Source organism: Trachypithecus francoisi, unplaced genomic scaffold (assembly GCF_009764315.1).
Source record: "Trachypithecus francoisi isolate TF-2019V2 unplaced genomic scaffold, Tfra_2.0 Contig01554, whole genome shotgun sequence".
In the NCBI taxonomy this organism is placed as follows: Eukaryota; Metazoa; Chordata; class Mammalia; order Primates; family Cercopithecidae; genus Trachypithecus; species Trachypithecus francoisi.
This window is the reverse complement of record NW_022681439.1, coordinates 492314-519416: the sequence shown is the minus strand read 5'-3', so window position 1 is coordinate 519416 and position 27103 is coordinate 492314. Positions and strand designations below refer to the sequence as shown.

The window sequence follows — 27103 nt, the reverse complement described above, 5'->3', positions numbered from 1 at the left end:
CCTTTTTTAAAAACCATGACCAACAGTAAGAAACATATTTAATATCATGACCCAACAAACACACACATCTGAAACAAAAGTTTTACAAAGTGAAGTTTCACAAATCCTTTCTATATATTTTCATATTTTCTGTTCTGTTCTATTTTGTTAAAATAAACTGCTAGTCAATAAACTGCTAGTGACCCATTCAAGTGACTTAGCCATTCATTCATTCCTAGTTAAGTGACATTGCTCAAGAATATATATACCCAAAAACGGAGTGATTGGATTATACGAATGTGTGTATTTAACTTCACAAGATTCATCACATTGTCGTCCTGTGTGGGAGCTTACCAATCTACAGTCTCAGAAACAGTGTGAGAGAGTTCCTAGTTCTCTAGATCTTTAACAAAATCTGATGTTGCCAGTCCAATCTGATGGGTATGAAATGAAATCCTGTTTTATTTATAATCTGATCATTCATAAATTTAATCATCTTTTCATGTGTTGAATGGCCTTTCATGTTTCATTTGTGAGTTGCCTGTTCATTTCCACTTTAAAAATGGGGTCATTTGTCTGTTTCTTAGATTTATAGGCACTCTTTTTCTATTCTGCATACCAATACTTTATTAGTTATGTGGGTTGCAAAGATGTGAGTTGGCTACTCCAAGGTTTGTTTTTTGTTTTTTGTTTTTTCACTTTTTAATGGTGAAAAACCATTTTATGTTATCAGGCAGAAGTTTTAAGTTTTAAAGTAGTCAGATTTATCTTTTTCTTTATATTGCTGTTTTTAGCCCTTATTTTTAAAGTTATTTCCTACCCCAAGTTCATAAAGTTTTCTCTGTTATTTTTTCTGATGAATTTAAAATTTAATGGGTGTTTCTTTTCTGTTGAAAATTCATGTTTCTATATGGTATGAGATATGGCTCTACTTTCTTTCTTTCTTTACATCATAAATAGCTGGTGTGAGTACCATGAATTGACTTGTTAATCCTCCAGTCTGTTTCTTGGGCCTCTGTCTTGAAAATGTTGGTCCTAGATTTATCAGAACCAGATCCTTTTTTTTTTTTTTTTTTTTTTTTTTTGAGACGGAGTCTGGCTCTGCCGCCCAGGCTGGAGTGAGTGGCGCGATCTCGGCTCCCTGCAAGCTCCGCCTCCCGGGTTCCCGCCATTCTCCTGCCTCAGCCTCCCGAGTAGCTGGGACTACAGGCGCCGCCACCTCGCCCGGCTAGTTTTTGTATTTTTAGTAGAGACGGGGTTTCACCGTATTAGCCAGGATGGTCTCGATCTCCTGACCTCGTGATCCGCCCGCCTCGGCCTCCGAAAGTGCTGGGATTACAGGCTTGAGCCACCGCGCCCGGCCCAGAACCAGATCTTTACTGATCTCACTTATACAGCAACTGGTCCTTGATGGTTTTATAGGCAAGTTTTCACAATCTTCCGGAGAACACATAATGCTTATCTTATAAAAATTACATGAGATAAGGCCCAGTGCGGTGGCTCACGGCTGTAATCCCAGCGCTTTGGGAGGCCGAGACCGGCGGATCACGATGTCAGGAGATGGAGACCATCCCGGCTAACACTGTGAAACCCCGTCTCTACTGAAAATACAAAAACATTAGCCAGGCGTGGTGGCGGCGCCCGTGGTCCCAGCTACTCGGGAGGCTGAGGCAGGAGAATGACGGGAACCCGGGAGGCGGAGCTTGCAGTGAGCTGAGATCGCGCCACTCACTCCAGCCTGGGCGACAGAGCGAGACTCCGTCTCAAGAAAAAAAAACCAAAAAAAAAACTACATGAGATAATTGAAAAAGTGAAAGTTACTCAATTCATTTTATAATTCTTTTTTTTTTTTTTTTTAGACACAGTTTCACTCTGTCACCCAGGCCGGAGTGCAGTGGCTCCATCTTGGCTCACTGCAACCTCCGCCTCCTGGGTTCAAGCGATTCTACTGCCTCAGTCTCCTGAGTAGCTGGGATTCCAGGCACACGCCACTATGCCTGGCCAAGTTTTTGTGTTATTAGTAGAGATGGGGTTGGCCTATTGACCAGGCTGGTCTTGAACTCCTGAACTCAAATGATCTGCCCGCCTTGGCCTCCCAAAGTGCTGTGATTACAGGAGGAAGCCACCGCACCCAGCCGTCATTTTATAATTCTAATTTAACCTTTATATCCAAATTGGACAAGGACAGGACAAGAAAGAAAAATTATGGGCTAGCCTCTATTTGAATGTAAATGTAAAAATCTTAAACTACATATTAATAAAACTGAATCCAGCAGTGTGTAGTAAAATAAGTTCATACAACATGTGCAAGCATGGCTTAATTAAGAAAAGCTATTAATGTAACTCATCACATTCACAAAGTAAAGGAGAAACATAATACATTTTTTTCCCCATAGATGTAGAAAAGACATTTAATAAACCCTAATAGCCAAAAATGATTTTGAAATACAAAACCTTAGAAAACTTGAAATAGACATAAACATCCTTAGCCTAATAAACAGCGTCTACTGAAACCTATAGTAAACATACACTTAGTATTGAAGTATCTCTTGTACTGCCTGTGTGTGGAGTTCCCTCTGTATCTGGCACCTGAGAATTGTTCTTTCTTTTAATCTTGGCTGTTACTTTAAATAAGTGTGTGTGTGTGTGTGTGTGTGTGTGTATGAATATATATGCTCATACATACACATATCTATGTATTTTTTAGTTTTGTCTATTTACGTTCATTTCATGAAGTTTGTGGCGTGGGAAGCTGTGCCAGCTCCGTAGCCATGGTGCTGGAGTTTCTCTCTTAGTGATTTTCTGGGCCTGAAGACCAAGAAACTCCAGAGACCCCTTTGGAGGGAGCAATGTAGTGGGATAGCCACAGAGCTGACTTCTCTCCTAGACTGAGGAGTTGTTATGCATGACTTCATATCCTGGCTTGCCTTGGAGAAAACTTGTAGTGGTGGATCTGATGTGGATATAAGAATATTGTATGAAACTGTCTTTGATTTTATTTTGCCAGCAGGTTAGATAAAGATCAGCTACTGCCATAGCATTTCCTAAGGAACTGATATTTCCAAGATTCCCACAGTGATACTGAGATACAAAGATGAAGATTACTTGTAACGTTGCCGTCGTGACGTTGCCATCACTGTCACACTTTATTTGACAGCTTTAACACATTTTAAAAATGCAATTCTAAGGATTGGGAGTGGGGAGAAGGACGTGTTTTCTAAGGAGCACTTTTTGTGGTAACAAACAAACTTTAAACCCTCCTGTTAATAAACAAGGGGTTCCTGTGCCTATGAAAATTAAAACAAGGCCTGGCAATGTTGAACACAAAGAACAGCCAATCAAGTCTTGACTGTAAGGTCATGTGCATTAAATAAGCCCGTTCTTGTGTCAAATGAAGACTGTATTGTGTATTTCCCATAGCCGATATTGAGATATGGATCTGCCGTAGTAGGAACAGGAATGTCATCAGGAAATATCAGTTCAGACGAATGTAGGTTTCCACCAACAGGGAAAGAACTGGACCTGGTGTGATCTGACTCCCTTCTTGATGAAAGTGTCAGATCAGAAATGAATACTCATGTGGCCCTTGGAAAGTGGGAAGGAGAAATCAATAAGCTAAACGTCCAACCTAATAATAGAACTGTTTTCTCCAATGCGAGTGTTTTTCTCTTGAAGCTGGTATTTCTGTCCTTGATCTGTCGGTGATGCTATTTAGAGATGCAACAAAAGATTTCGTAGAAAAGCAAAGGTTGGTTCCATTGTTCTGGAATAAGGGTTATGTCAACTTGGTTCTATCTAAGCATGTCACTGGAAGTCTGGTTCACATTTAAAGTTTTCCTTAATTCCAAGAAACAATCTAGACCCTTTGAAGCTTTAGCAAAAGAGTACTAGGTAAAAAAAAGAAATCCCACTTGTAAAGGCCTAGTTTGCAATTCATTTGTCCTGGCATCTTGCAAAAACAACCCAATCTCTGTATATCTCTACACATTGGTGTGTATGATAATATCTCTATTTTTCTTTGTAGAGATTTTACACAGGATATAATAGGTGACACAAATGTTTGGGCAGTTGGGGTCAGAATATGAAGGCAATTCCTTCCATGTAAGAATTTTGGTGCTTGTTTAAATTTAATAGACTCGCTTCTCCTAACCACACTCAGGAAGTCTCCTGCCATTCATGCACATAAGGACTCAGAAGAGAACCTCTACTGTCTCCCCAAAACCTTTTTTTTTTTTTTTTTTTTAAATAAACTTGCTGACATTGGCCAGTTTCAAGAGCATGGTAGATTCATGATCCATCAGCCTGGTTTCTGAATGGAAACCGAATGAGTTATTTGTATTGTTTGTTCCTACCTTTTCCAGGCACCTTTTAAAAATGAACAAGAGCAGCTCTGATTTGGAAAAAGTGAGCCAGGGCTCTGCAGAGAGCCTCAGCCCATCCTTCAGGGGTGTCCACGTCAGCTTCACCACCGGCTCCACGGACAGCCTGGCCTCAGACTCCAGGACCTGCAGCGATGGAGGTAACAAACTTGACCTTGATGGAGAGGCTTAGATTCTCCTGGACCTTCCAGACCAGTCATGGGTTACTTGCAGGATTTGGAAGGGCTGAGCAAGGACTACTGTCTTGGTCCTGCTTTCTCAATGAAGTAGACTCTTCCAGGGAGCTGTTGAAGTAAATTATCTACTGACTATATCGCAAGCCAACCCATCCATATTGCCCTCTCCAAATTATAAGTGTGTGGATGTGGCAACATGGCGGGAGGAAGATGAGGTTGAAAGGCTCCTGTTTCCTTGTGTAATGAGCCATAATGAGCCATCTATGTACAGGCCTGCTTTCTACTTCTGTCCTCAGGATTAGTCCTAAACTACACATCCTCTCTCTCTCTCTCTCCCCCTCTCTCTCTCTCTGTCTCTCTTGTCTCTCTCTTTTGCATCTACATGTGCATGTACGCACACGCACACACTTACTGGACACAGCAGATGTTTACATAACGTTTGCTGAATTAAGCATGAAGACTTCATTAGGCCACCATCTAGCCTGCTTTTTGGATTAAGCTCCAAAGCCTGTGGGTGGGTCTGTCCTCCATCGGGCATATCCCTAAAAAGGAACTCTTGCTTTTCCACAGTTGTGGCCTGGATGGATCATATTTAAACCTTCTCACCCTGTCAGCATTCTTTGTGTGTGTCCTCTCCTGTGTTTCTCTTAGGCATGTGTTAGCATGTTGGATGTAGACTTGTGCTCACATGACTTCCTTTTTCACTTCTATGGAAGTATTTCTTCTCAGTAGGCAATGAGACAGGAGAGGGTTCTATTGCAAATTCACTGTCAGCAACATTTTTCCGCCTAAACGATAGGTACTGCCTGAGACAAAAGTGTGTGTTGTAAGTCAGTCTGTGCTGTGTTCTGATGAGAAACCTCTGACAGTTCTTACTTAAAAACAGGAAATATCTTAGTCTTGATTTGGGAGGAATGTAGCAACAACAGATTTTCTTTTTCTGTAGATTTTTCTAGGCTCTTATCTTCTTCCTTTCCCCAGCCCATTGTACAACAAATTCAACAGGCAGATTGTTCCATAGAGGGCAGGGCACCTCGACCATGAGCCCCTGGGCTGGTCAGCTCTGATCCACTCTCTTGGGGTATTGTAATCACTTCTGGGGAGTGACCTACAATGAACCATCAGCCACCAGCCAGCGGGTGTCAGGCGAACTGGACTTCATGGCTTCACCACTTTGTTTCTCAGAGTCAGTAAATCATGATGTCTGCTCGCAGGATTCCTAAGAACTAACTAGGAAAGATAAGGTTAAAACACATGGCACATGGGTGGATGGGATACGGTAGGAAATTGGGCAGCCCAGAACTTGAGTGCTTCTTATAAACGCTTCCAGAAGAGAGAGAAATCAATGAAGGCTGATGGAGGGTTTAGGGAAGACTTTATGAGAACATGGGACTTAGAGATCATATCTGAAATGTGGCCAGAACTGGGGAGATAGGGGGTGACGAGGAGAGGACTTTCCAGGTTCAGAAAACAATAAAAGAGAAACAAAGCTGCAGGAATGGCAGCGCACGTGGGACAAGGATGAGACCAGTCTGACGTGCTTCAATAGACACTGGCAAGGGGAAATGGGACATGAGCTTGGTGGGAAGCAGGGGCTGAATTGTACATGACTCTCACAGCAATCTGTGCAGGTGGGAGACAGAGAGCTGCTGGAGGTTTGTGAGTTCAGTGCTGGAGGTTTGTGAGTTCAATGGGGAAACTTGTTCAGACATTTTCTCATGTTCATTTCTGAATAACATGAATGAAAATGAATGCATTGCCATGGTATTCCTTTATCACAAGCTAAGTTGTTCAGTGGAAATGCACTTCAAAACTTGGACTCCCAGGTCAACAAGAAGATATGTACCTTGTCACTGAACTCTGGCCCCTGAGAGCCAACCATTCTATCTTCTGCCCCTGGGCATGACTCTGTACCCGGAACCATGTTTTGAAACTGGCAAAAGACCAAAGGCATGACATTCTCTCTCTCTCTCTCTTTTCTTTTTGATGTCTTTTAAACATTAATCATTAATCTGGAGAATATACAGAACTACTGGTCATGTAATATGAGAAATCCTTCATTCACTTCTCACCGCTTACCAAGTCAGCTTAGATCTGTTATTGCACAATTATCTTCCAGTCCCATGAGTCCTTAACTCACTTTTATCTTGTAACTGAAATATTTATCCATTGCAACTTTAGTTACTATTTGGCATATAGTACCTAAGCTGAGAGATTAGATCCAAATAGAAGCAGAAGCAGTTCACACTGAAGGTCTTTGAAACTTGAATGTAGTGTCTGCCTTTCTAATATTATACATTAAGCCAAAAGATACCATTAGACTCTACATTTATTTTGTCAGTAAGAATCCACTAGTGAAAACTTTGCGTTTCATTGACTTTTTCCCTCCACAGTATAGGCTGGCCTGAATGAGTGGAGGAAAAAGTCATTCCAGGGCATATCATGATAGTAGTTTGTGTAAACTTCTTGGAAATGTAATAGCGTTAATGGCTAAAGTTAGTGATTCAGGTTTTATGGTGGGAGGGGCGAAGGAGTGGAGGGTGGGGGTGGTGGCAGGGCGAGGAAGGTTTTAGTTATATAAGGAAAACCTAATCGAAATCTCTATCTTTGTTACATTTTTAAAACAGGTGTTTATTCTAAATGTTTCAGTGGCAAAATGCCACTTTTGTATCAGTGTTAATTTTGCGTCTTTATACTTGCATCAGGGTTAATGGCTAAAGTTAGTGATTCAAGTTTTATGGGGGGGAGAGGGGGAATGGTTTTAGTTGTGTAAGGAAAAGCTAATCAAAATCTCTAACTTTGTTACATTTTTAAAACAGGTGTTTGTTCTAAATGTTACAGTGGCAAAATGCCACTTTTGTATCAATGTTAATTTCACCTCTTTATACTTGTATCAGATTTCGTATTCCTCCAGTGCATCTGTCATCCCATTTGTCCAAGTCAATTGAACAGCCAGTCAACTCAGTGCAAGCAAAATTTGTCGAAGCCGTTGTTTGGTTTATGCTTGGTTTAGGAGGGACAGACTGCATGTGTCAGGACAGATCCATGAAGGCTGCCAAGGGGAGGGTTTTTGTAGGGAATGGATGGTTGGATGTGTGAGGGAAATGATGATCAGAAATGGTCATCAGGAGACCCTTCTGCTTTAAGTGGTTACTTGTAAATATGCAAACCTAATGTCTCATTGAGATAATTTCCCTCTTTGATGTAGGATAACATTAAAATTCAGTTCAGCAAACATTTCTGAATGCCAGGAGATTAGAGGAGATTAGAGAGTTCTCTGTTGAACTGAAACCATTGGCACCAGCAGTAGATAAGACGTCTGAAAATACAGTTCATACAGATATCCTCACTTGCATGAATACGTGAACCAGGGCAGTGACATCATTCTTATTTTCATAGCTGGCAAACCAGAGATACAGAACACTAATTAAATATATTGACGGTAGTCAGCTTGTTTTTCTCAATAAGCTGACTACTACTGGCAAATTTCTTAAAAATGTATATTAAATCAGTCATTCATTTGGCAGATATTGTTGAGTGCAAACTCTGTGCTGGGTACAATTTTAGATGCTGAAGTTTCAGTGATGGAAAATAATTCCATCCCTTCAAGGGGTTTACATTCTGGTAGGAGAGACAGACAAGAGGAAAGATAAGATGTAAAGTAGCTGCTGGTCAGAGGGGCAGGGAGTGCTGGGAGAAAAATCAAGCCCGGAACAGGGTGGGGAGGGATGGGAGTGCCCCGAAGGAAAAACACATTTACTTTTTAAAAATTTTCTGTGGCCTAAGCCATAATATCACTGAAGTGAAGCTTCAACCTAATTTAAACCTTCCCCATTAAACTGAATTTTAAGTCATATATTATTGCTCCAATAAAGTTAATAGATTTTTTATAAAAATTCAAACAATGGAGAAAGGTTAAAATGAAAAGTCAGTTTTCTGACACCCCATCCCAGCTCCGACCATCACTTTTAAGATTGTTTTCTGTATCATCCCCAAAATGTGTATCCATATGTCAAATATAAAATTCAGTTCTACACATGTTTGCACTTCACATATCTTGAGGCCTTTCAAATCAGAACCCCTAGGACTGCCTCATTTTTCAAAATTGCTGCTTATTTTTTCATTGTATGAATTGGCTATAAATCCCTCTCTTGCTGATGCATGTCTAGGCTGATTTTTGCAAGACTTACAGTAAGACTCTGTGCCATACATTGGCAAAATTTGGTAAGCAAATCTATAAAATAAATCCTTAGAAGAAATGGAACTGACATATCAAACTGTATGTGTATTTTAAATAGATATTACCAAAGTATCCTCTAAAAATGTCAGTTTACTTTCCATCATCACAGCATCTGAAAAGTGCTTTTTTTTTTTTTTTTTTTTTCCTGACAGAGTCTTGCTCTGTTGCCCAGGCTGGAGTGGCACAATCTCTGCTCACTGCAAGCCCCACCTCCAGGGTTCAAACAATTCTCCTGCCTCAGCAGCTAGGACTGCAGGCATGCCACCATGCCTGGCTAATTTTTGTATTTCCAGTAGTGATGGAGTTTTGTCATGTTGGCCAGGTTGGTCTCAAACTCCTGACCTCAAGTGATCCGCTCACCTCGGCCTCCCAAAGTGCTGGGATTACAGGCATGAGCCACTGCGCCCAGTATGGAAAGTGCTTTGAATTAACTTTTAATTTGACTAACTCAGAAGAAAACCCTTAATGATGATGTTATAACAGGAGATTGAAAGATCACAATTCCAGGACCACATGTGAGCTGTAGGCAGCATTCGAGGTACCTAGAGCCTGTTTTCCAAAGTGAGGCAGAGCGTTCTCTTCTTTTGCATGTAAGTCACATTCACATCTTGATTATTGTTTCCTGGGATGATTAAGTGGTCTGGAGAGACTCCTCACAAATGCCACATTTTCCATCCAGTTGTAAAATGCTAATAACCTGCTTCCAGTTTCAGAACACGTTTAGCTTCTTGAAAAAAGCAAAGGTTTCTTTTAAAGAAATGCTTTTTTTTTTTTTTTTTTTTTTTTTTTTTTTGTGAGATGGAGTCTCACTCAGTCACCAAGGCTGGAGTGCAGTGGCGCAATCTCAGCTCACTGCAACCTCCACTTCCAGGCTCAAGTGATTCTTTGCCTCAGCCTCCTGAGTAGCTGGGATTACAGGCGCACACACCACTATACCCAGCTAATTTTTGTATTTTTAGTAGAGACGGGGTTTCACCATGTTGGCCAAGCTGTTCTCAAACTCCTGACCTCAGGTGACCTGCCTCCCTCAGCTCCCCAAAATACCGGGATTGCAGGCGTGAGTCACCGAGCCCGGCCTGCTTTGCTTTTTGTTTTTGTTTTTTTCTATATTTAATGTTGAGCCTGCTCTGATTGTGGAACCAAACAAGAGGCTGCAACACTTGCCTTCAGAGGAACAAGTCCATGTAAAGCCAAAGCATCCCTCTGCCCCACCCTTCATACTCTCTGATGCAGGAATAGTTAATGGGGGTTGGCAGAAACCTGCATGACAGCCACTTCCTGGGTGATATTGGCAAGGTGCCCGTGCAGATGGCTTTAGTTTTCTCACCTCTCACATGAGGGAATTGCACTAGGGCCACAGGGCACAGGGTATGGGTGAGGTTTTCTCCATCTATATTCCACTTGCTTTACCTTACTTAAAGTTGGAGAATGGTCAAACACAAAAGCTAAAGGTTTGGGGAAACTTAGCTGGGACACTGCTCTTTGCTTCTGCATTTGTTCCGACGCAGCTGCTATCAGACAGCAGAGCTGTGCACAGAAAGAGCCAAAACAGGACTGACCACTTCCTCTGTCAACTCAGCTCTCATTTTGGCTGCAGAGAATAATGAAAGTGCCTATTAAAACCCAGCAAGAAGAGAGCACTCTATAATAAGGAAAACCTCAGAGTACCATGTTTGAACTTCTGGCCTGCATTTCTGCAGAGAGGTTAAGCTGTTCTTCCCAACCACTGAAATCCTGATTTCTCATCTCTGCTTTCTAAATATAATGACACCAAACTAGTGCACCTTCCCTTGGTCTTTTTAAGATCCATCCAGTGCAGCATACGTGATATGTAGCTTCCCACTAGAAACGCTTTCTCTTCCCTGAAGCACATTCACTAAAGGCATGGAGCGTGTTGTACTGTATAGCCAGGAACTTCCTTTATATGAAGAATTGGAAATTGGAAGGAAAACTTAGGACCTGGGGTTTGGAGCCCTTTGGCCCAATTAGCATGCAAAATTATTAACAACCTACAAACGAGGCAACTGAGACATAGGCCAAGGTCCTAGAAAAATGTTCTCCCCTCTCACCCATTTTACACCCTTAATTGTAAGGCAGAATTTGGAAACAGCAATCCAACACCAGGGTGTGTTTGAATTAGTCTCATGTCCCATGGGACATCCAAGACTATGGGCTGCTGGCTAAAGTTGTGGATGGATTTTTTTAGGCAGACTTTTCTGAACCAGTGGTTTGCCTGTGAATTTGGAACTACTTTAGGTGTCAGGGTATATTTGTTCCCTGTTCTTTCTGGCTTTCCTAATCCAGAATGTGGCAGCTGCTGCAAACAGTAAGAACATAGCTGCTGTGTTGCCTAAGGCCGTGTTTATGGAGAGATGGTTCCCCAGGTACGAGTCAAGATAATTAGCCAGAGGAGGTCTTTAGGAGTGCCTTCAGAGTCCATAGAAGACAGCTACCATTTGCCATGTCGTGGAGAAATCAGTTTCATCTACAAGGGCTGCATGTTAGCATCTATTTCAAAGTATCCCCAAGAATATTAACACCTGAGAAACTATAGGATCCTCAGAGGCCTAGAGTGGCCTGGAGGCGGTGAGGCAGGGGTGGGAGCTCCAAGAGTGAATTCTGACCTCTCACCAGCTGTAATTCCACACCTGGAGAGCTTTAAGGGTCTATAAGCTCAGAGGAAGAATGCATTAGGTTGGAATGTAGTATGCTTGTCATAGAACCAGGCACGTCTTTTCTGAATACAAAAATCATAATAGGCCGGGCACGGTGGCTCATGCTGGGATATAGAACCAGGCACATCTTTTCTGAATACAAAAATCATAATAGGCCGGGCACAGTGGCTCATGCCTGGAATCCCAGCACTTCAGGGGGCCAAGGTGGGTGGATCACCTGAAGGTCAGGAGTTCAAGACCAGCCTGGCCAACATGTTGAAATCCTGTTTCCACTAAAAATACAAAAAATTAGCTGGGCATGATGGTGGGTGCTTGTAATCCCAGCTACTTGGGAGGCTGATGCAGGAGAATCACTTGAACTCGGGAGGCGGAGTTTGCAGTGAGCTGAGATCCCACCATTGCACTCCAGCCTAGGCAACAAGAGCAACACTTCGTCAAAAAAAAAATTATAATATGTGTAGATAATGCCCAGTTATCCCTGTAAAGTCCATACTTCAGGGAGCTGTATTTCATCTGATGAGGTTTGTGTAGCTACATGCCTTTACTTCTGCTGGGCAAGGGCGTGGGTAGGGAATGTTTGGGTATGCAGTGCTAGCCTCTGATAAGTATGTGCATAGTGCAACAAGTACTGAGTGTGGTGCCCCAAACTCATAGCCATCTAAGAAATAAAGAAAAATTAATCAGCGTGTGTGCTAATCCTTGAAGTCAAGCTTCCCTCCTAATACATAGTATCCCTTGTCAGATTTACCCAATAAATGATAGGTAAGTAGTGATAGGGTGTAGATCTGATCAAAGTCACTGACTAACAGCTCCCACAGGAAAGCAAGAGAAAACAGAAGGAAGGAGAAAATCGCTTCCTTCCAGCTGCCTGAACACACGAAGTGTTTTTTGTGCTGAGACCTACCATACAGTCTCAAGCAGAACCTCTTGATTCTCTTTGGTCATCTAGGGAATTAGAAGTGTTACCGATTATGTTGCTAAAAGATCCCTGGTCTCCTCACAGATTGGAAAATGTACCAGTGGCAATTTGTGGAAACTAGAGATAGAAGGAAGAACAATTAAAGCAAGATAACGATCTGCCTAGAGCTATTTGATTTCAGGGGCAGCTTTGAGATAAAATGCATGTTTAGAGAGGTTGAAAATGGAGAGAGTAGCTGAAATTATAGACTATTAGCGCTGCAAGGGGCCTTCACAATGATGTCATTGGCCATTTTCTAAAGGAGGAAACTCAGGCAGGGCAGGCTGACAGCTGGTGAAGTGTTCACTCCACTGCTCATCCTCAAATTGGAGCAGAAGCAAAAAGGGGCATACTGGTGGCATCAGGAGACCCTTGTAGTAAAGACAAGGAAGACAAAACCAATAGACATGGGGAAATAAGCCTAAGGTTTAAAGAAGAGACTAGCCAGGAAACCGATCTGTTATGAACCTCCCTGACCGACTGGACTTGGGATGAGAAGGAGTCCTGAACGTAGGCAGGTTGTCCTTGTCTCTGAGGGTACTGATGAACGCATTGACCAGGGTTCTGATCACATCCCACTCCCATCCCCCAGCCTCAGCTTCTGTCGTATTGATGATAAATTGAGAATCAAACACCTTGCTGGTGACGGTTTCTGCTGCCCAGAATGCAGAAAGGTCAGGAAGTGGATGTGTGCTCATGGCTCCCTTTTCTCCTGCTCATCAGGCTGGGAGTTTGGTGGCTGAGGCTTACAGTAGCCCCATAAGTAGGTGGTCTTGCCCTCCCTTTTTTTATCCAGGAGACGGCAAGTGATCCTCCTCCTCCTCTCAGCCTCTTCTGCTAGAGGGAGGAGGGAGAGGAAGTGAATCATCTGCCCTAGCCTCCGTCTGTCCCCGTTGCTTTCCTGGGGAGTGTGGGATGGGGAGACCTGTGGACTGCAGGGTTTTAGCACCTGCTGAAATCACTGCCATCTGGATCTTCCTTCCTCTGGCTTGCTGTTTCTTGTGCACCCTCCATTCTGACTACTGAGGGGAAAATTCGTGGGCATATAAAAGTGACTGGTCCAGTCTGCACCATCACTGCTTGATTTATTATTAACTTTAGCCCTCCTGGAAGGGGTGTAAATCATTCACTCAGCCTTGCTGCCAGGGGCCCCGCCTGTCATTAGCAAATGGGAAGGACAACTCCCTATGATCTTGATGAACCACAGGGAAACAAAGATTGCTTACTGCAGATGGGAAAGTGGGCAAGGGGAGCTTAAGAAACACGGTGCTCCCCCCTTGAATTTCTTTTTCACTTGCGACAGTCTCACTCTGTAGCCTAGGTGGGAGTGTGGCGGCACCATCTCGGCTCCCTGCAATTTCTGCCTCCTGGGTTCAAGCGATCCTCTCCCCTCAGCCTCCTGAGTAGCTGGGATTGTAGGCGTGCACCACCACGCCCAGCTAATTTTTGTATCTTTTGTAGAGTTGGGGGTTCGCCATGTTGCCCAGGCTGGTCTCGAACTCCTGAGCTCAAGTGGTCCTCCCGCCTTGGCCTCCCAAAGTGCTGAGATTACAGGCATGAGCCACCGTGCTCATTTCCTCTTGAGTTTATGATAGATGACAGAGCCCAGGAGGATATTGGTGCAGAGACCCCACAGTCTTGTTCAGCTACCCAGCGCTTTTCTTTGCATGAACCCATTGGTTCTCAGCTCCTGTGTTCAACAGGTTGCATGTGCTGAGTTTTTCCTCCTGTGAGCGTTGCATTCAAGGTTTTGCCCTGCTGTTGCTCACTAATGCAGCCTCGGTCACTGAGGCTGGGGCATGAATGTCAGCCCATGGCCATCCATCTTGCTTCCTAGAGAGGCCCTCCTCCCTGTGGAGCAGCAGAAATAGGGAGACCCAGTCTTGATCTGAACGGCTTGCAACTGGTGTTTGAGCCTCAGGGGTCTATTCTGCTCCCTCTTGGGTTGGAGACAGCAGAGAAGGGCTCAGTGTGAGCTAGAAGATTATTAACTGTTCAGGAGAAGCCCTGGAAATGTCCTGTGCACCTGAGTGAGGTGCCACAAGACTCATAATTTGCTTCCTTTGGGGCCTTCTACCCCTTGTCTGCTCCTATGCATTTGTTCTGCCTTTTTGTTTGTTTGTTTTCTGGTCCCATTGCCAAGGTGTGGAAAGGCATAGAGACACTCCATGCTCTGCCATTAGGGTGATGTGGCACGGAGTGTGGCACGGAGAACTCAATGGGGGCACACATCCTAAGTACGCATTTTCTTAGGGCTGCAACCCATTATTATCATTATTGTTTTTAGATGAAGTTTCACTCTGTCACCCAGGCTGAAGTGTAGTGGCGCAATCTTGGCTCACTGCAACCTCCGTCTCCCAGGCTCAAGCGATTCTCCTGCCTCAGACTTCTTAGTAGCTGGGATGACAGGCACGCATCACCATGCCCAGCTAATTTTTGTATTTTTAGTAGATATGGGATTTCACCATGTTGGCCAGGCTGGTCTCACTCTCCTGACCTCAAGTGATCCATCCACCTCAGCCTCCCAAAGTGCTGGGATTAGAGGTGTGAGCCACCACACCCAGTCTGCAAGTCATATTTCTTTCATATTTTAACCCTCAAGATAATAGGATGCATTTTACAGACTATGAATATGATTTATTATTTCTTTTATCCCCCTAAAAGCTGCTATTAAAATAGCAGATAACACCTTAGAGCTGTCCTGAGAATATAGGAAATGAGTATTATTTCAGTTTGCCCTTTGCTCTAATAGTGTATATCTCATATATATATATTTTTTAACTTAAACTCTTCTTTCATTGTGAAGCCACTATTTTATACCTTGATGCCAAGAGTGAGGTCAGCCCTCACCTTTGTAGAGACTGGACCTTCATCTCACCATTCTGTGCGCTACCTAGAAAGGTTTTCTGATTGTCCCCATGCCCTGCAGACACCTGTGACCCTGAGTGAGCCTTTGCCCAGGCAGACTCTTTATCCACATGCACCACTTCGGAAACTGTGGGGCCTTGAAAAGACTCACTTTTCTTTAAGATCCATTTTCTTTTTCTAAAATCATGACCTTCCTGCTTTCTAAAATCTCTGTGGGCCTGCCTTACCCACTAAGCCAGCAGGGTATGCGTGAAATCTCCAGGGACTGCATACTAAAAAGGGAGAATTTTTTTTTTTTTTTTGAGATGGAGTCTCCCTCTTGTTTCCCAGGCTAGATTACAGTGATGCAATCTCAGCTCACTGCATCTTCCTCCTCCCAGGTTCAAGTGATTCTCCTGCCTCAGCCTCATAAGTAGCTGGGATTACAGGCATCTGCCACGACGCCCGGCTAGTTTTTGTATTTTTAATAGAGATGGGGGTTTTGCCATGTTGACCAGGCTGGTCTCGAACTCCTGATCTCAGGTGATCTGCCCACCTCGGCCTCCTGGGATTGCAAGCATGAGCCGCCATGCCCAGCCAAAAGGGAGAATTTTACCATTGGCCAATTACACACCCTCTATAAACCTGACTTTTAAAAAATTCCACTGCAACCACACATGTTCAAGTTTGTTATTGCTGTTGCAACATTGTTTGCAAAATATTGGAAACAATTTAAGTGTCCATCAAAAAGGGATGGTTAAATAAATTATGATACTTGCATATGATGATATATTATGGTAAGACTATTTAAAATAATTAAATAGATCTGCATATTTGATTAAAAAGTCTCTCCAAGATGTGAAAGAAAAGCATTATTCCAAACAGTAGCCGCTGTTTGCTCTTTTCTATGTAATTGTGTGTGTGTGTGTACCTGCGCGCGTGTGCACATTTGTTTGGATTGTTGGAGGGATGCATGAAACACTACTGGCAGTGGGTTCCTCTGATAAGAGAGGCTGGGTGCTGAGGGACATGCTAGGAGGAAGACTTGTCAATCTATACCTTTTTTGCATTTTCACTTTTTCCACTGTGCATATATTGTCTATTCGAGAAATAGAAAAGAAGTAAAATAAAATTAATTGCTTTGACCAAATAAATAAATAAAGGAAAAAAAGTCTGCAGGATCCTGGAATTGAGTGGCATTGCTTGGCCTGATGGTTTCTGTCTCTCCTCTTCAGGTCCCTCGTCTGAGCTGGCTCACTCGCCCACCAACAGTGGGAAGAAGCTCTTTGCTCCTGTTCCATTTCCTTCAGGCTCCACTGAGGATGTGTCCCCTAGTGGACCCCTGCAACCCCCTCCACTCCCCCAGAAAAAGATAGTGAGCCGGGCAGCCTCTTCGCCGGATGGCTTCTTCTGGACCCAAGGCTCCCCTAAGCCCCAAACAGCAAGCCCCAAACTGAATCTAAGCCACTCAGAAACCAACGTCCACGACGAGTCTCACTTCAGCTACTCGTTGAGCCCCGGGAACCGCCACCATGCTGTCTTCTCCTCTTCTGATCCTCTGGAGAAAGCTTTCAAAGGCAGTGGCCACTGGGTTCCAGTAGCAGGGCTGGCGGGCAACAGAGGTGGCTGTGGGAGCCCTGGCCTCCAGTGCAAAGGGACCCCATCCGCCTTGTCCTCCCAGCTGAGTGTGTCCAGTCAAGCCTCCACCGGGAGCACCCAGTTTCAGCTGCACGGTCTCCTAAGCAACATCAGCAGCAAGGAGGGCACCTACGCCAAGCTGGGGGGACTCTACACCCAGTCCCTGGCCCGCCTTGTAGCCAAATGTGAGGACCTCTTCATGGGTGGCCAGAAAAAGGAGCTCCACTTCAATGAGAATAACTGGTCACTCTTCAAGCTGACTTGTAACAAACCCTGCTGTGACTCGGGGGATGCCATTTATTACTGTGCCACCTGCTCTGAGGACCCCGGCAGCACCTATGCTGTGAAAGTAGGTACCACTCCCTCTTTCCATTCTGCTGTGCCACTGGCTGGTGCTGGCTCAGGTAGAATTGTGGCCTGAGCAAGTCATTTCTCCTGTCTGGGCATTAGGAGGGGAGTTGATTCCTAAGCATTCTTTTTTCTTTTTTTTTTTTTTAAGATGGAGTCTCACTTTGTGGCCCAGGCTGGAGTGCAGTGGCACAATCTTGGCTCACTGCAGCCTCCACCTCCCACATTAAAGCGATTCTCCTGCCTCAGCCTCCTGAGTAGCTGGGATTATCTGTGTGCACCACCATGCCCAGCTAATTTTTGTATATTTAGTAGAAAAGGGGTTTCGTCATATTGGCCAGACTGGTCTCGAACTCCTGACCTCAGAAGATCCACCCACCTCGGCCTCCCAAAGTGCTGGGATTCCAGGTGTGAGCCACCATCCCTGACCCCTAAGCATTCTTTTAACACTTAGTGCTCAACAACTTCACTCACTCTCTGCCCCAGGACATGGTGCAATGAGATTTGTAGTATGAATATAAGACACATTCTGTGCTTTAGCTGAGTTAAGAAAACAGTTGCCTTTTAGTGCAACAGAGAGTTTATTCATGTATTGACCAGGTTTTTATTGAGTGTCTACTATATGCCAGGTACTTTGCCACAGTCTGAGTATGTAGGGGTGAATATAAGCTTCCTTCTAGAGCTATGATGTAGTGAGGGAGATGGATAATGAGGTCATTCTTCTAATGTTAGATCCAGAAGGAGCATTTGACCTAGGAATCACCTTGAACAATAATAGTAATAATATCATTTGTGTGAGCCTTCACTCTACAACTAGACTCTTACCTCTAATCCTAGCAGTAATCCTACAGGTGAGGTAGGTTTTACAGATGGGGGATCTGAGGCTGAAAGTGGTTAAATAATTTGTCCATAGCTAGTTGGTGAATAAAAGGATTTGAGCTCTGGTGTGTCTGTCTCCAAAGCCCAAGTTATATCCCTACCAGTTAAGATAAATGAAGCTCAGAGACATTAAGTGACTAGCTGAGGGCAGCACAGCTCTTTAACCTTTGATGCTGGTTCAGGCCTCTTGCTACCCACACGGCGTTGCCCTGTCAGAGTGCAGCTCTGTGTGAGCCAGTTGAGCCATCTGCACCCATTTGGGCCACTGGGGTCTCTACCATGAACTCCAGTCCTTCCTGTGGCCCTATTTCTCATCTTTTGCTGTCCCTTGATTACCTATTGAGCCCCTGGCCCTTCTATAAATGTAGGCTTTTACTGGGAGTCAGAAGGGAGACCCTGAGCTGTCTTCTCTCATCCCCTGTCCTAAGACATCCTTTTTCTTCCAGTTAGAAAAGTGCAAAGATAGCATTAAATAATATTTAGGTAATAATATTGCTACTATTAATAATATTATTCAGTATATATAAATAATATATAGTAATTACAATTAATAGTAATAATACTAATGTTCATTATATATATTTATAATTATTTTTATATATACTGAATATTATCAATAGTAGTAGTAATAGTATTATTATAAATAATATGTACTGAATAATATTATTCAGTATCAAGAGACAGCTGGCCTTTCTATTTGGAAGAGGAAAAAGCCTGGTGGAAGAGATTGAATCGCTCTTGCTCATGGGATAGAAAATGAGGTGATCCTTCTGTAAGAAGGGTCCCTTGGGACAAACGGTTTTGTTATTTTTTTATTATTTATTTATTTATTTAGAGAGAGAGTCTCGCTCTGTGCCCAGGCTGGAGTGCGTGTGTGATCTTGGCTCACTGCAACCTCCACCACCCGAGTTCAAGCGATTTTCCTGCCTCAGACTCCTGAGTAACTGGGACTACAGGCGCCCCCCACCACGCCTGGCTAATTTTTGCATTTTCAGTAGAGATGGGGGTTTCAACAGTATTGGCCAGATTGGTCTTGAATTCCTGACCTTGTGATCCACCTGCCTCAGCCTCCCAAAGTGCTGGGATTACAGGCATGAGCCACCATGCCCGCACAGGTTTGTTTTTCACATCCATAAGTAATTGTGCTGTGCAGCTTGGATTCTAAGGCCCCATATATTCATGCAGAATTAGCCGCATTCTCTAATAAACAACACAAAAGAAATTTAATTTTCCTTAAGAATGTTAAAAACAAGTGTTGCTCCTTATTTCATGAGCAATAGAAGCCACACAGAAACCAAAAGATAAGCCTTAGGCCACTAAACAAGAGCCGCAGGGGTTTCCTATTTGAATTTGCTGGAGACTGGTAGCGCAAGGACCATCTCTGTGCCATGTAAGAAAGGAAATTTGGAGACTAGCATCCAATATGCAGAGGATGGTAATTCTTGGAACGAGGTTACCAGGAACAATATCAATTTGCAAATGTGCCTGGCCCGATCACTGGGGGGTGGGCCGTGGGGGCCTGGAGCATCATTTCGCACGGGCAGCTGTTCCACTTCATTAGCTCTCCAGTCTAGACGAAATACAGTCATCTGGGGATCCGCAAGAGGGGGAGTGGGTCTCCCTTCCCAGCCAGCGAGCTGCCTGTCTGAGACTGAGCGCATTTCATCTGCGCATGTTAAGCAGGGAGCCGGCACTGAGGGCAGACGGAGCCTCATTTGCCGTTGCGGAGTTCCAGTTAACAATAGCAGGCTCACACCTGCTCCTTGATGATGCTGGAACCTACTACCTTGGGCTCAGCGCCCCGCAGCAGTGAGGAGATAAAACTGGTTCTTGTAGCTCCACCGCATGAATAGGTGACAGGAAAAAAAAAAAAAAAAACCATTAGCTGTGTGTGCGTTTTCGAAGCAGTTTCATTTCTCAGCCATAGACAGTCATTCTAGTTTGGTGATTAGGGACCCATTTTAAGCTGCTGGGCCTTTTTTATTTCACAGACATGATTTAGCCCAGACTTTCGCCTGTGAATGAGGCCCTGACTCCAAAGTTTAAATGAGTCCTGGCTCAGCAAAACGTTTGAAACTTGAGCTGAACCAAGGGTCTATGTAAAGTTCTAGAGCTAAAAATCCGAGTGCAGGGCCCCCTGAAAATGAAATGAGGGTGGGGGCGGGGAGTAGGGAGATGGAGATGGAGAAGAAACCACTCCCTGCCCCACCGCCTCTTCCCCCATCCAGTACTGTAGAATGATCTCCAGCGAGGGCCCGGAGCTCACTCACGGGGCTGGTTAGCATGCGCCCTAAGCAGCCCTCTCGGGTGCTGGGCTTTGAGGAAGCTGCGGGTCTTGCCAAAGGCCCACTGCACTGATTTTGAAATGCATCCAACCCAGTTGCCATTTACTCTGCTCCTTCATTTACATCTCTGTGCAAAATGTCAGCAGCCTGACTGGAGCTCCAGGCCTCAAGTGTTTGCTGGGCCCGGGCCTTTCATACCCCTGTGAAAAAGGGGCCTTGGAAACTCTTCCCAGGCCCCTGGGCAGCTGTGCTCTTCGGGTTTGCACAATACCTGCAAGCCAGCTCTGGATGCCTCCGCACCACCAGAGGGCTACAGCCGAGATGGCAAGAGCAGTCACCATAGCAACCCTTCCCATTGTGCTGGCCCTGGGCTGGGCCTGGCGCTGAGAGCCATGCCTGCATCATTTCATCTGATCCTCACAATGGCCCTACGAGGAAGTACTATCCCTGCCTCTGTCATTCAGAGGAGAAAACATGCTTTGAGATAAATACCGTCCATCGTCATTATTTATGGATTCTGTATTTGCAAAATCATCTACCCGCTCAAATTTATTTGTAATTCCAAAATCAATACTCGAAGCACTTTCCAGTGATTTATGGATATGTGTAAGGCAAGGAAAAATGTGAGTGACCTGATGTTTTAGTTTGTTCTCACGCTGCTAATAAAGACATACTTGAGACTGGGTAATTTACAAAGGAAAGAGGTTTAATTGACTCACAGTTCAGCATGGCTGGGGAAGCCTCAGGAAACTTACAATCATGGTGGAAGGGGAAGCAAGCACGTCCTTCTTCATATGGCGGCAGCAAGGAGAAGCCAAGCAAAAGGGGGAAAAGCAGCCAGGTGCGGTGGCTCATACCTGTAATCCCAGCACTTTGGGAGGCTGAGGCAAGTGGATCATGAGGTCAGGAGTTCAAGACCAGCCTGACCAACATGGTGAAACCCTATGTCTACTAAAAAATAACATACAAAAATTAGCCAGGTGTGGTGGCAGGCACCTGTAATCCCAGCTACTCGGGAAGCTGAGGCAGGAGAATCACATGAAACTAGGAGGAGGAGGTTACAGTGAGCCAAGATGTGCCACTGCACTCCAGCCTGGGCAACAGAGCAAGACTCCGTCTCAAAAAAAAAAAAGTGGGGGGTGGGTAGCAGAGAAAGCACCTTATAAAGCCATCAGATCTTATGAGAACTCACTCACTATCATGAGAACAGCACCAGGTTCCTCCCACCACACGTGGGGATTATGAGAACTACAAGATGAGATTCGTGTGGGGACACGGCCAAACTGTATCACCCAACGTGCATGTTTCCAGCTGAAGGGGAATGAGGCGACAGTCTCCCATCTTGTTTCAGCCCTCATCCTGGAAGCAAGGGTGTTTTTCTGCAGTCTACTTAGTGTCTTGTTTTTCACATTTATGTGCTTTTTGTTTGTCAATGAAAAGAGTCCAACTCCGTAAAACATTTGAAGAGATTTATTCTGAGCCACATATAAGTCACCTGTGGCCCATGACACAGCCCTCAGGAGATCCTGAGACCATGTGCCCAAAGTGGTCGGGCCACAACTTGGTTTTGTACATTTTAGGGAGAAAGAGGTATCAATCAATACATGTATGATGTACATTGAAGTTGAGGGGGCCAGGGGAAGATTCCAAGTCATAGGTGGATTCAAAGATTTTCTGATTGGCACTTGGTTGAGTTATTATCCTTAGAAAGGAATGTCTGGGTTATGAGAAGGAGTTATGGAGATCAAGCCTTTATCATACAGATGAAGCCTCCAGGTAGCAGGCTTCAGTGAGAACAAATTTTATCAGACTTGAGAAGTCTGCTTTATCGGTAATTCCAACAGGGAGGAGGGTAGCATGAGGCATGTCCAGCTCCCCCTTCCCATCACGGCCTGAACTCATTTTTTTAGATTAACTTTGGAATGCCTTTGGCTGAGAGGAAGGGTCCATTTCAGATTGTTGGAAGGCCTGAGAATTTTATTTTTGGGTTTACATGTTGTTGATTTTGCTGTTTAAAATGGCCGAAGCTGGATCATCTGAGGTCAGGAGTTCGAGACCAGCCTGGCCAACATGGTGAAACCCTGTCTCAACTAAAAATACAAAAAAGTTAGTCGAGTGTGGTGGCAGGCACCTGTACTCCCAGCTACTCAGGAGGCTGAGGCAGGAGAATCGCTTGAACCTGGGAGGCAGAGGTTGCAGTGAGCCGAGATCGCGCCACTGCACTCCAGCCTGGATGACAGACAGACTCCATCTCAAAATATATATATATAATAAAATAAAATAAAATGGTCCCAGCATAGGGCTGAAGTGCTGTCTAGTGTTCCCAGCCACCACAAGGCTGGGATGTGCCTCACGGATAAAAACATGTGTGTTAGATAAGCTTTGTTCAGGGATGAGCTCTAGTGCTGTTGCCTGTGAATTCATGTTAATGAATATTAACATGTTAATGTATGTTAATGTACATGTAACATGTTAATGTATTTTAAACATGTAATGTATATTAAACAAGGTATCTCTAAACAGAAGCACACGTGAAACAAGGTTGAACACTGGTGGGTTAATGAAAATATTGTGGCCAGAAGTTCCCAGGAAACTTACCTTGTATTTCCCCTAAGCAATGGTTCTCTATTCACTAATTCAGTGTTTATGGCTTCTTCATAGAACACAACTCCTGCAAATAATGAACATCCCCTGTAACTTGCCAACGGTTACAGAGCTAATACTTAAACCCAGGCCTTTTTTCACTCCAGAGTCCGTGCTTTTGACCTCTGGAACACTTCTCCGTTGTATAGTCCGGAGCAAATAATGTAACCACTGGAAGCCCCAGTGTCCTCCTCTGTAATAGCATCTTCCTCCTTGGATTTAATGAGATTGAATGGGATGCTGCATGGAGCCCTCACCGTTGGCACAGTCCTTGCATATGCAAGAGCCCGATCTATATGTGTTAGGGGTGAGACAATAACAGTGATGTCCTTCCCACATCTCCATTGACAACACAGCTGCGTACATGCAAGATGCTTTCTTTGAGGACCCCCTCCATTGCCGCAAATTTCCTTTAGTTTAATAGTGCTCCAGAAGCCTGCATTTAAAAACCAAGTGCAGGCCAGGCACCGTGGCTCATGCTTGTAATCCCAGCACTTTGGGAGGCTGAGGCGGGAAGATCACTTGAGCCCAGGAGTTCAAGACAAGCCTGGGCAACATGGGATAACCTTGTCTGTACAAAAATTTCCAAAAATTAGTTGGACATGGTGGTGCACACCTCTAATCCCAGCTACTCAGGAGGCTGAGGCAGGAGAATTGCTTAAAACTGGGAGGTCAAAACTTCAGTGAGCTGTGATTGCCCCACTGAACTCCCGCCTGTCTCAAAAAGTGAAAAATAAATAAAAACCGAGTACTGTTGAGTAGGCCAGAATAAGAAAGAGCCTGAACAATGCCTTTTAGACATGTATTTCAAAATCGTTTTTGTTAGTGTAATAGGAAGCAATGTCTGGGGTAAATGTCTTTCCCTTTTATTACCGTTCTGCTTTTATAATAGATTACTAAATTAATGTGTTACCCACCATTCCCCACAATTAGCTTTAAAAACGTCTCTTGGAGGCTGAGCTCTTGTATGCCAGGTTTCATGCTGAGAAGGTTTGTACAGCTGCAATATAAATAAATCTCCGTGAAAAGGTGCTTGCAATAGAACTTCTAAAAGTATCGCCTGTAAGCATTGAGGCACTTCAAAAACACTGCTTCATCATCATTCCAACACTGCAGCCTGAAGGCAGGGTTATTTTGGGAGTGTTTGCAGGATAATATTTTATGGGTAGATGTGAGATGCCTTTCTTCTCACATCTGATCTTTGTCTTTCTACAAAGCCTGGGTGAGTTGCATAATAATATTTATTTGAGAGAGGAGACTTCAGTCCCTTTCAGGGTAATGACAGGGAGATTGAGGCCTGACAGAGGGCCATTATGGCTGGTTCAAGACTCTAGTTGAGTGGCAGCCAGATGTGAACTAGGATTGCTAGAGGTCCCCAGGTGGCTGGCACTGTCATTTGTGTAAGAAGAGATGGAGGAGGCGAGAAAGACACAGTTGTGTGGATCCCCAGCTACCCTTCCCACAGAGGAGCTTGAGATCTTCCATCTTGTTTTTCCTACCTTCATCTCAGAGGGTGCCCTGGGGTTCCTCTGAGGGTTCCTTCTGGTCCCCTCTTCCCTGGAGAACTTTCTGGTTTCTTTCAGCTGCTGTGACTCACCTTGGAGGAAAAGTGTGTGGGAAGTGAGGCTGCTTTCTTATAAACGCTATTCAGCTTCATGACAATTTGTCCACACTGTGCGCAGAGGGATGTCTTCCTACCAGCACCTCCCTACCACGCTGGGTGTTGCTCAGCAGGGACCTCACTCACTGGGCCGTAGGGTCATTTTATGTTTAACTTCTTAAGAAATTGACAAATTGCTCCAAAGGGTCTGCCCCATTTTGCATTCCCACCAGCAATGTGTGAGGATTCCCATTTCTGCTCATCCTCATAGACGCTTGGAACTGTCTTTTATTAGAACTCATTCTAGTGGGCATGGACTGATATCTCATTGTGGTTTTGATTTGCAGTTCCCTGATGACTAATGATGTCCAACATCTTTTCACATGCTTGTGGCCATTTACAATTTTTTTTGGTGAATTTCCTATTCATATCTCTTGCCCGTGTTTTTTGTTGTTGTTTTTTTTTTTCTTTTTTCTCTATGCCATGATTCTGTATCCTTTTTTGTTTGTATTATTGAGTTGTAAAAGAGTGGTTTTTATATATATAAATTCCGGAAACAAGTCCTTTATCAGATACATTTTGGCAGATATTTTCTCCCAATCTGTTACTTGTCTTTCCACTTTCTTAATGGTGCCTTTTGAAGCACAAAAGTTTAGAACTTTGAGGTTAAGTTTGTGATTTTTTTTCTTTTGTGAACGATGCTATTGGTGCAGTATTTAAGAAATATTTGCCCAACCCAAGGCCCCAAAGTTTCTGTCCCATGTTTTCTTCTAGCATGTGTACGGATTGCTCTTACCCTCAAGCCTATGTGGATAGGTTTATTGCACGTAGATACTCAAATGTTTCCACACTCTTTGTTGGGCAGAACCATGGGCCCCACTCTTGATTTCACTTCTCCTTCTCCCCACAGATCTGCAAAACCCCTGAGCCCAAAACAGTCTCCTACTGCAGCCCGTCCGTGCCCGTGCACTTTAACATCCAGCAGGACTGCGGCCACTTCGTCGCCTCGGTGCCCTCCAGCATGCTCACCTCCCCCGACGCGCCCAAGGACCCCGTGCCTGCCCTGCCGGCACACCCCCCTGCCCAGGAGCAGGACTGCGTGGTCGTCATCACCCGAGAGGTGCCGCATCAGACCGCCTCCGACTTCGTGCGGGATGCGACGGCCAGCCACCAGGCGGAACCGGAGGCCTACGAGCGGCGCGTGTGCTTCCTGCTTCTGCAACTCTGCAACGGGCTGGAGCACCTGAAGGAGCACGGCATCATCCACCGGGACCTGTGCCTGGAGAACCTGCTGCTGGTGCACTGCATCCCCCAGGCCGCCCCCGGGCCCACCCCCGCCACCGCCGCGCCTCCCTGCTCCTCTGCCGCCCTGCCTGCTGGTGGCACTCTCAGCCCCGCAGCCGGCCCCGCCTCCCCAGAAGGGCCCCGGGAGAAGCAGCTGCCCAGACTCATCATCAGCAACTTTTTGAAGGCCAAGCAGAAGTCGGGCGGCACTCCAAACCTGCAGCAGAAGAAGAGCCAGGCCCGGCTGGCCCCCGAGATCGTGTCTGCCTCCCAGTACCGCAAGTTCGATGAGTTCCAGACAGGCATCCTCATCTACGAGCTGCTGCACCAGCCCAACCCGTTCGAGGTGCGCGCCCAGCTGCGGGAGCGGGACTACCGGCAGGAGGACCTGCCGCCGCTGCCTGCGCTGTCCCTCTACTCACCCGGCCTGCAGCAGCTGGCACATCTGCTGCTGGAGGCCGACCCCATCAAGCGTATCCGCATCGGCGAGGCCAAGCGTGTGTTGCAGTGCCTGCTGTGGGGGCCCCGGCGCGAGCTGGTGCAGCAGCCCGGCACCTCGGAGGAGGCGCTGTGCGGCACGCTGCACAACTGGATCGACATGAAGCGGGCCCTGATGATGATGAAGTTTGCGGAGAAGGCGGTGGATCGCAGGCGGGGCGTGGAGCTGGAGGACTGGCTTTGCTGCCAGTACCTGGCGTCCGCGGAGCCCAAGGCCCTTTTACAGTCGCTAAAGCTCCTGCAGCTTTTGTGAGCCAAGCCCCAGCCTGCACTGTCGCTGCCCCTTCCCTGCCTAACCCTTTCCTGTCTTGCCTTGGAAGCGCCCATGTCTCCCTAGGAAATGGTACAGATGACTGGTATACCTGGATGTAAAATATATAAATATATATATAGAAAATACATATACCATATATAAATATGAAAGACTAAGGATGCTGTCGCCCGTCCACACTGGTCTACTCTCTGCACCAAGTCCTCCCTGTTTTCTTCTGTAATTATGTACATTTCTAGCTCCATGCAACGTCCTGAGGACAGTTCTGTGAACAGAATGCAGCCTGGACACTGGCCTTGATACCTTGTTTAGGATTTCTTCACCCTTTTGTCAAATTGTTATTTAAAGAAAAAAAAAAAAAAAGAAGAAAACTTCATTAAAAATTTTTTTGGTTGAGTCATGA

The 27103-nt window shown here is 45.0% G+C and overlaps 1 protein-coding gene across 2 annotated transcripts in view; it reads left to right on the top strand.

The window, feature by feature from the left end:
* The window catches only part of PRAG1 (PEAK1 related, kinase-activating pseudokinase 1), a 66163-nt gene extending 39060 nt beyond the window's left edge, over positions 1 to 27103 (top strand). For both annotated transcript variants that reach the window (XM_033176763.1, XM_033176764.1), the window contains exons 4-6: positions 4341 to 4498; positions 16490 to 17241; positions 25558 to 27103. In XM_033176763.1, the coding sequence (XP_033032654.1) occupies positions 4341 to 4498; positions 16490 to 17241; positions 25558 to 26682 (2035 nt within the window). In that variant the 3' untranslated portion in view covers positions 26683 to 27103. The remainder of the gene's footprint in view (positions 1 to 4340; positions 4499 to 16489; positions 17242 to 25557) is intronic.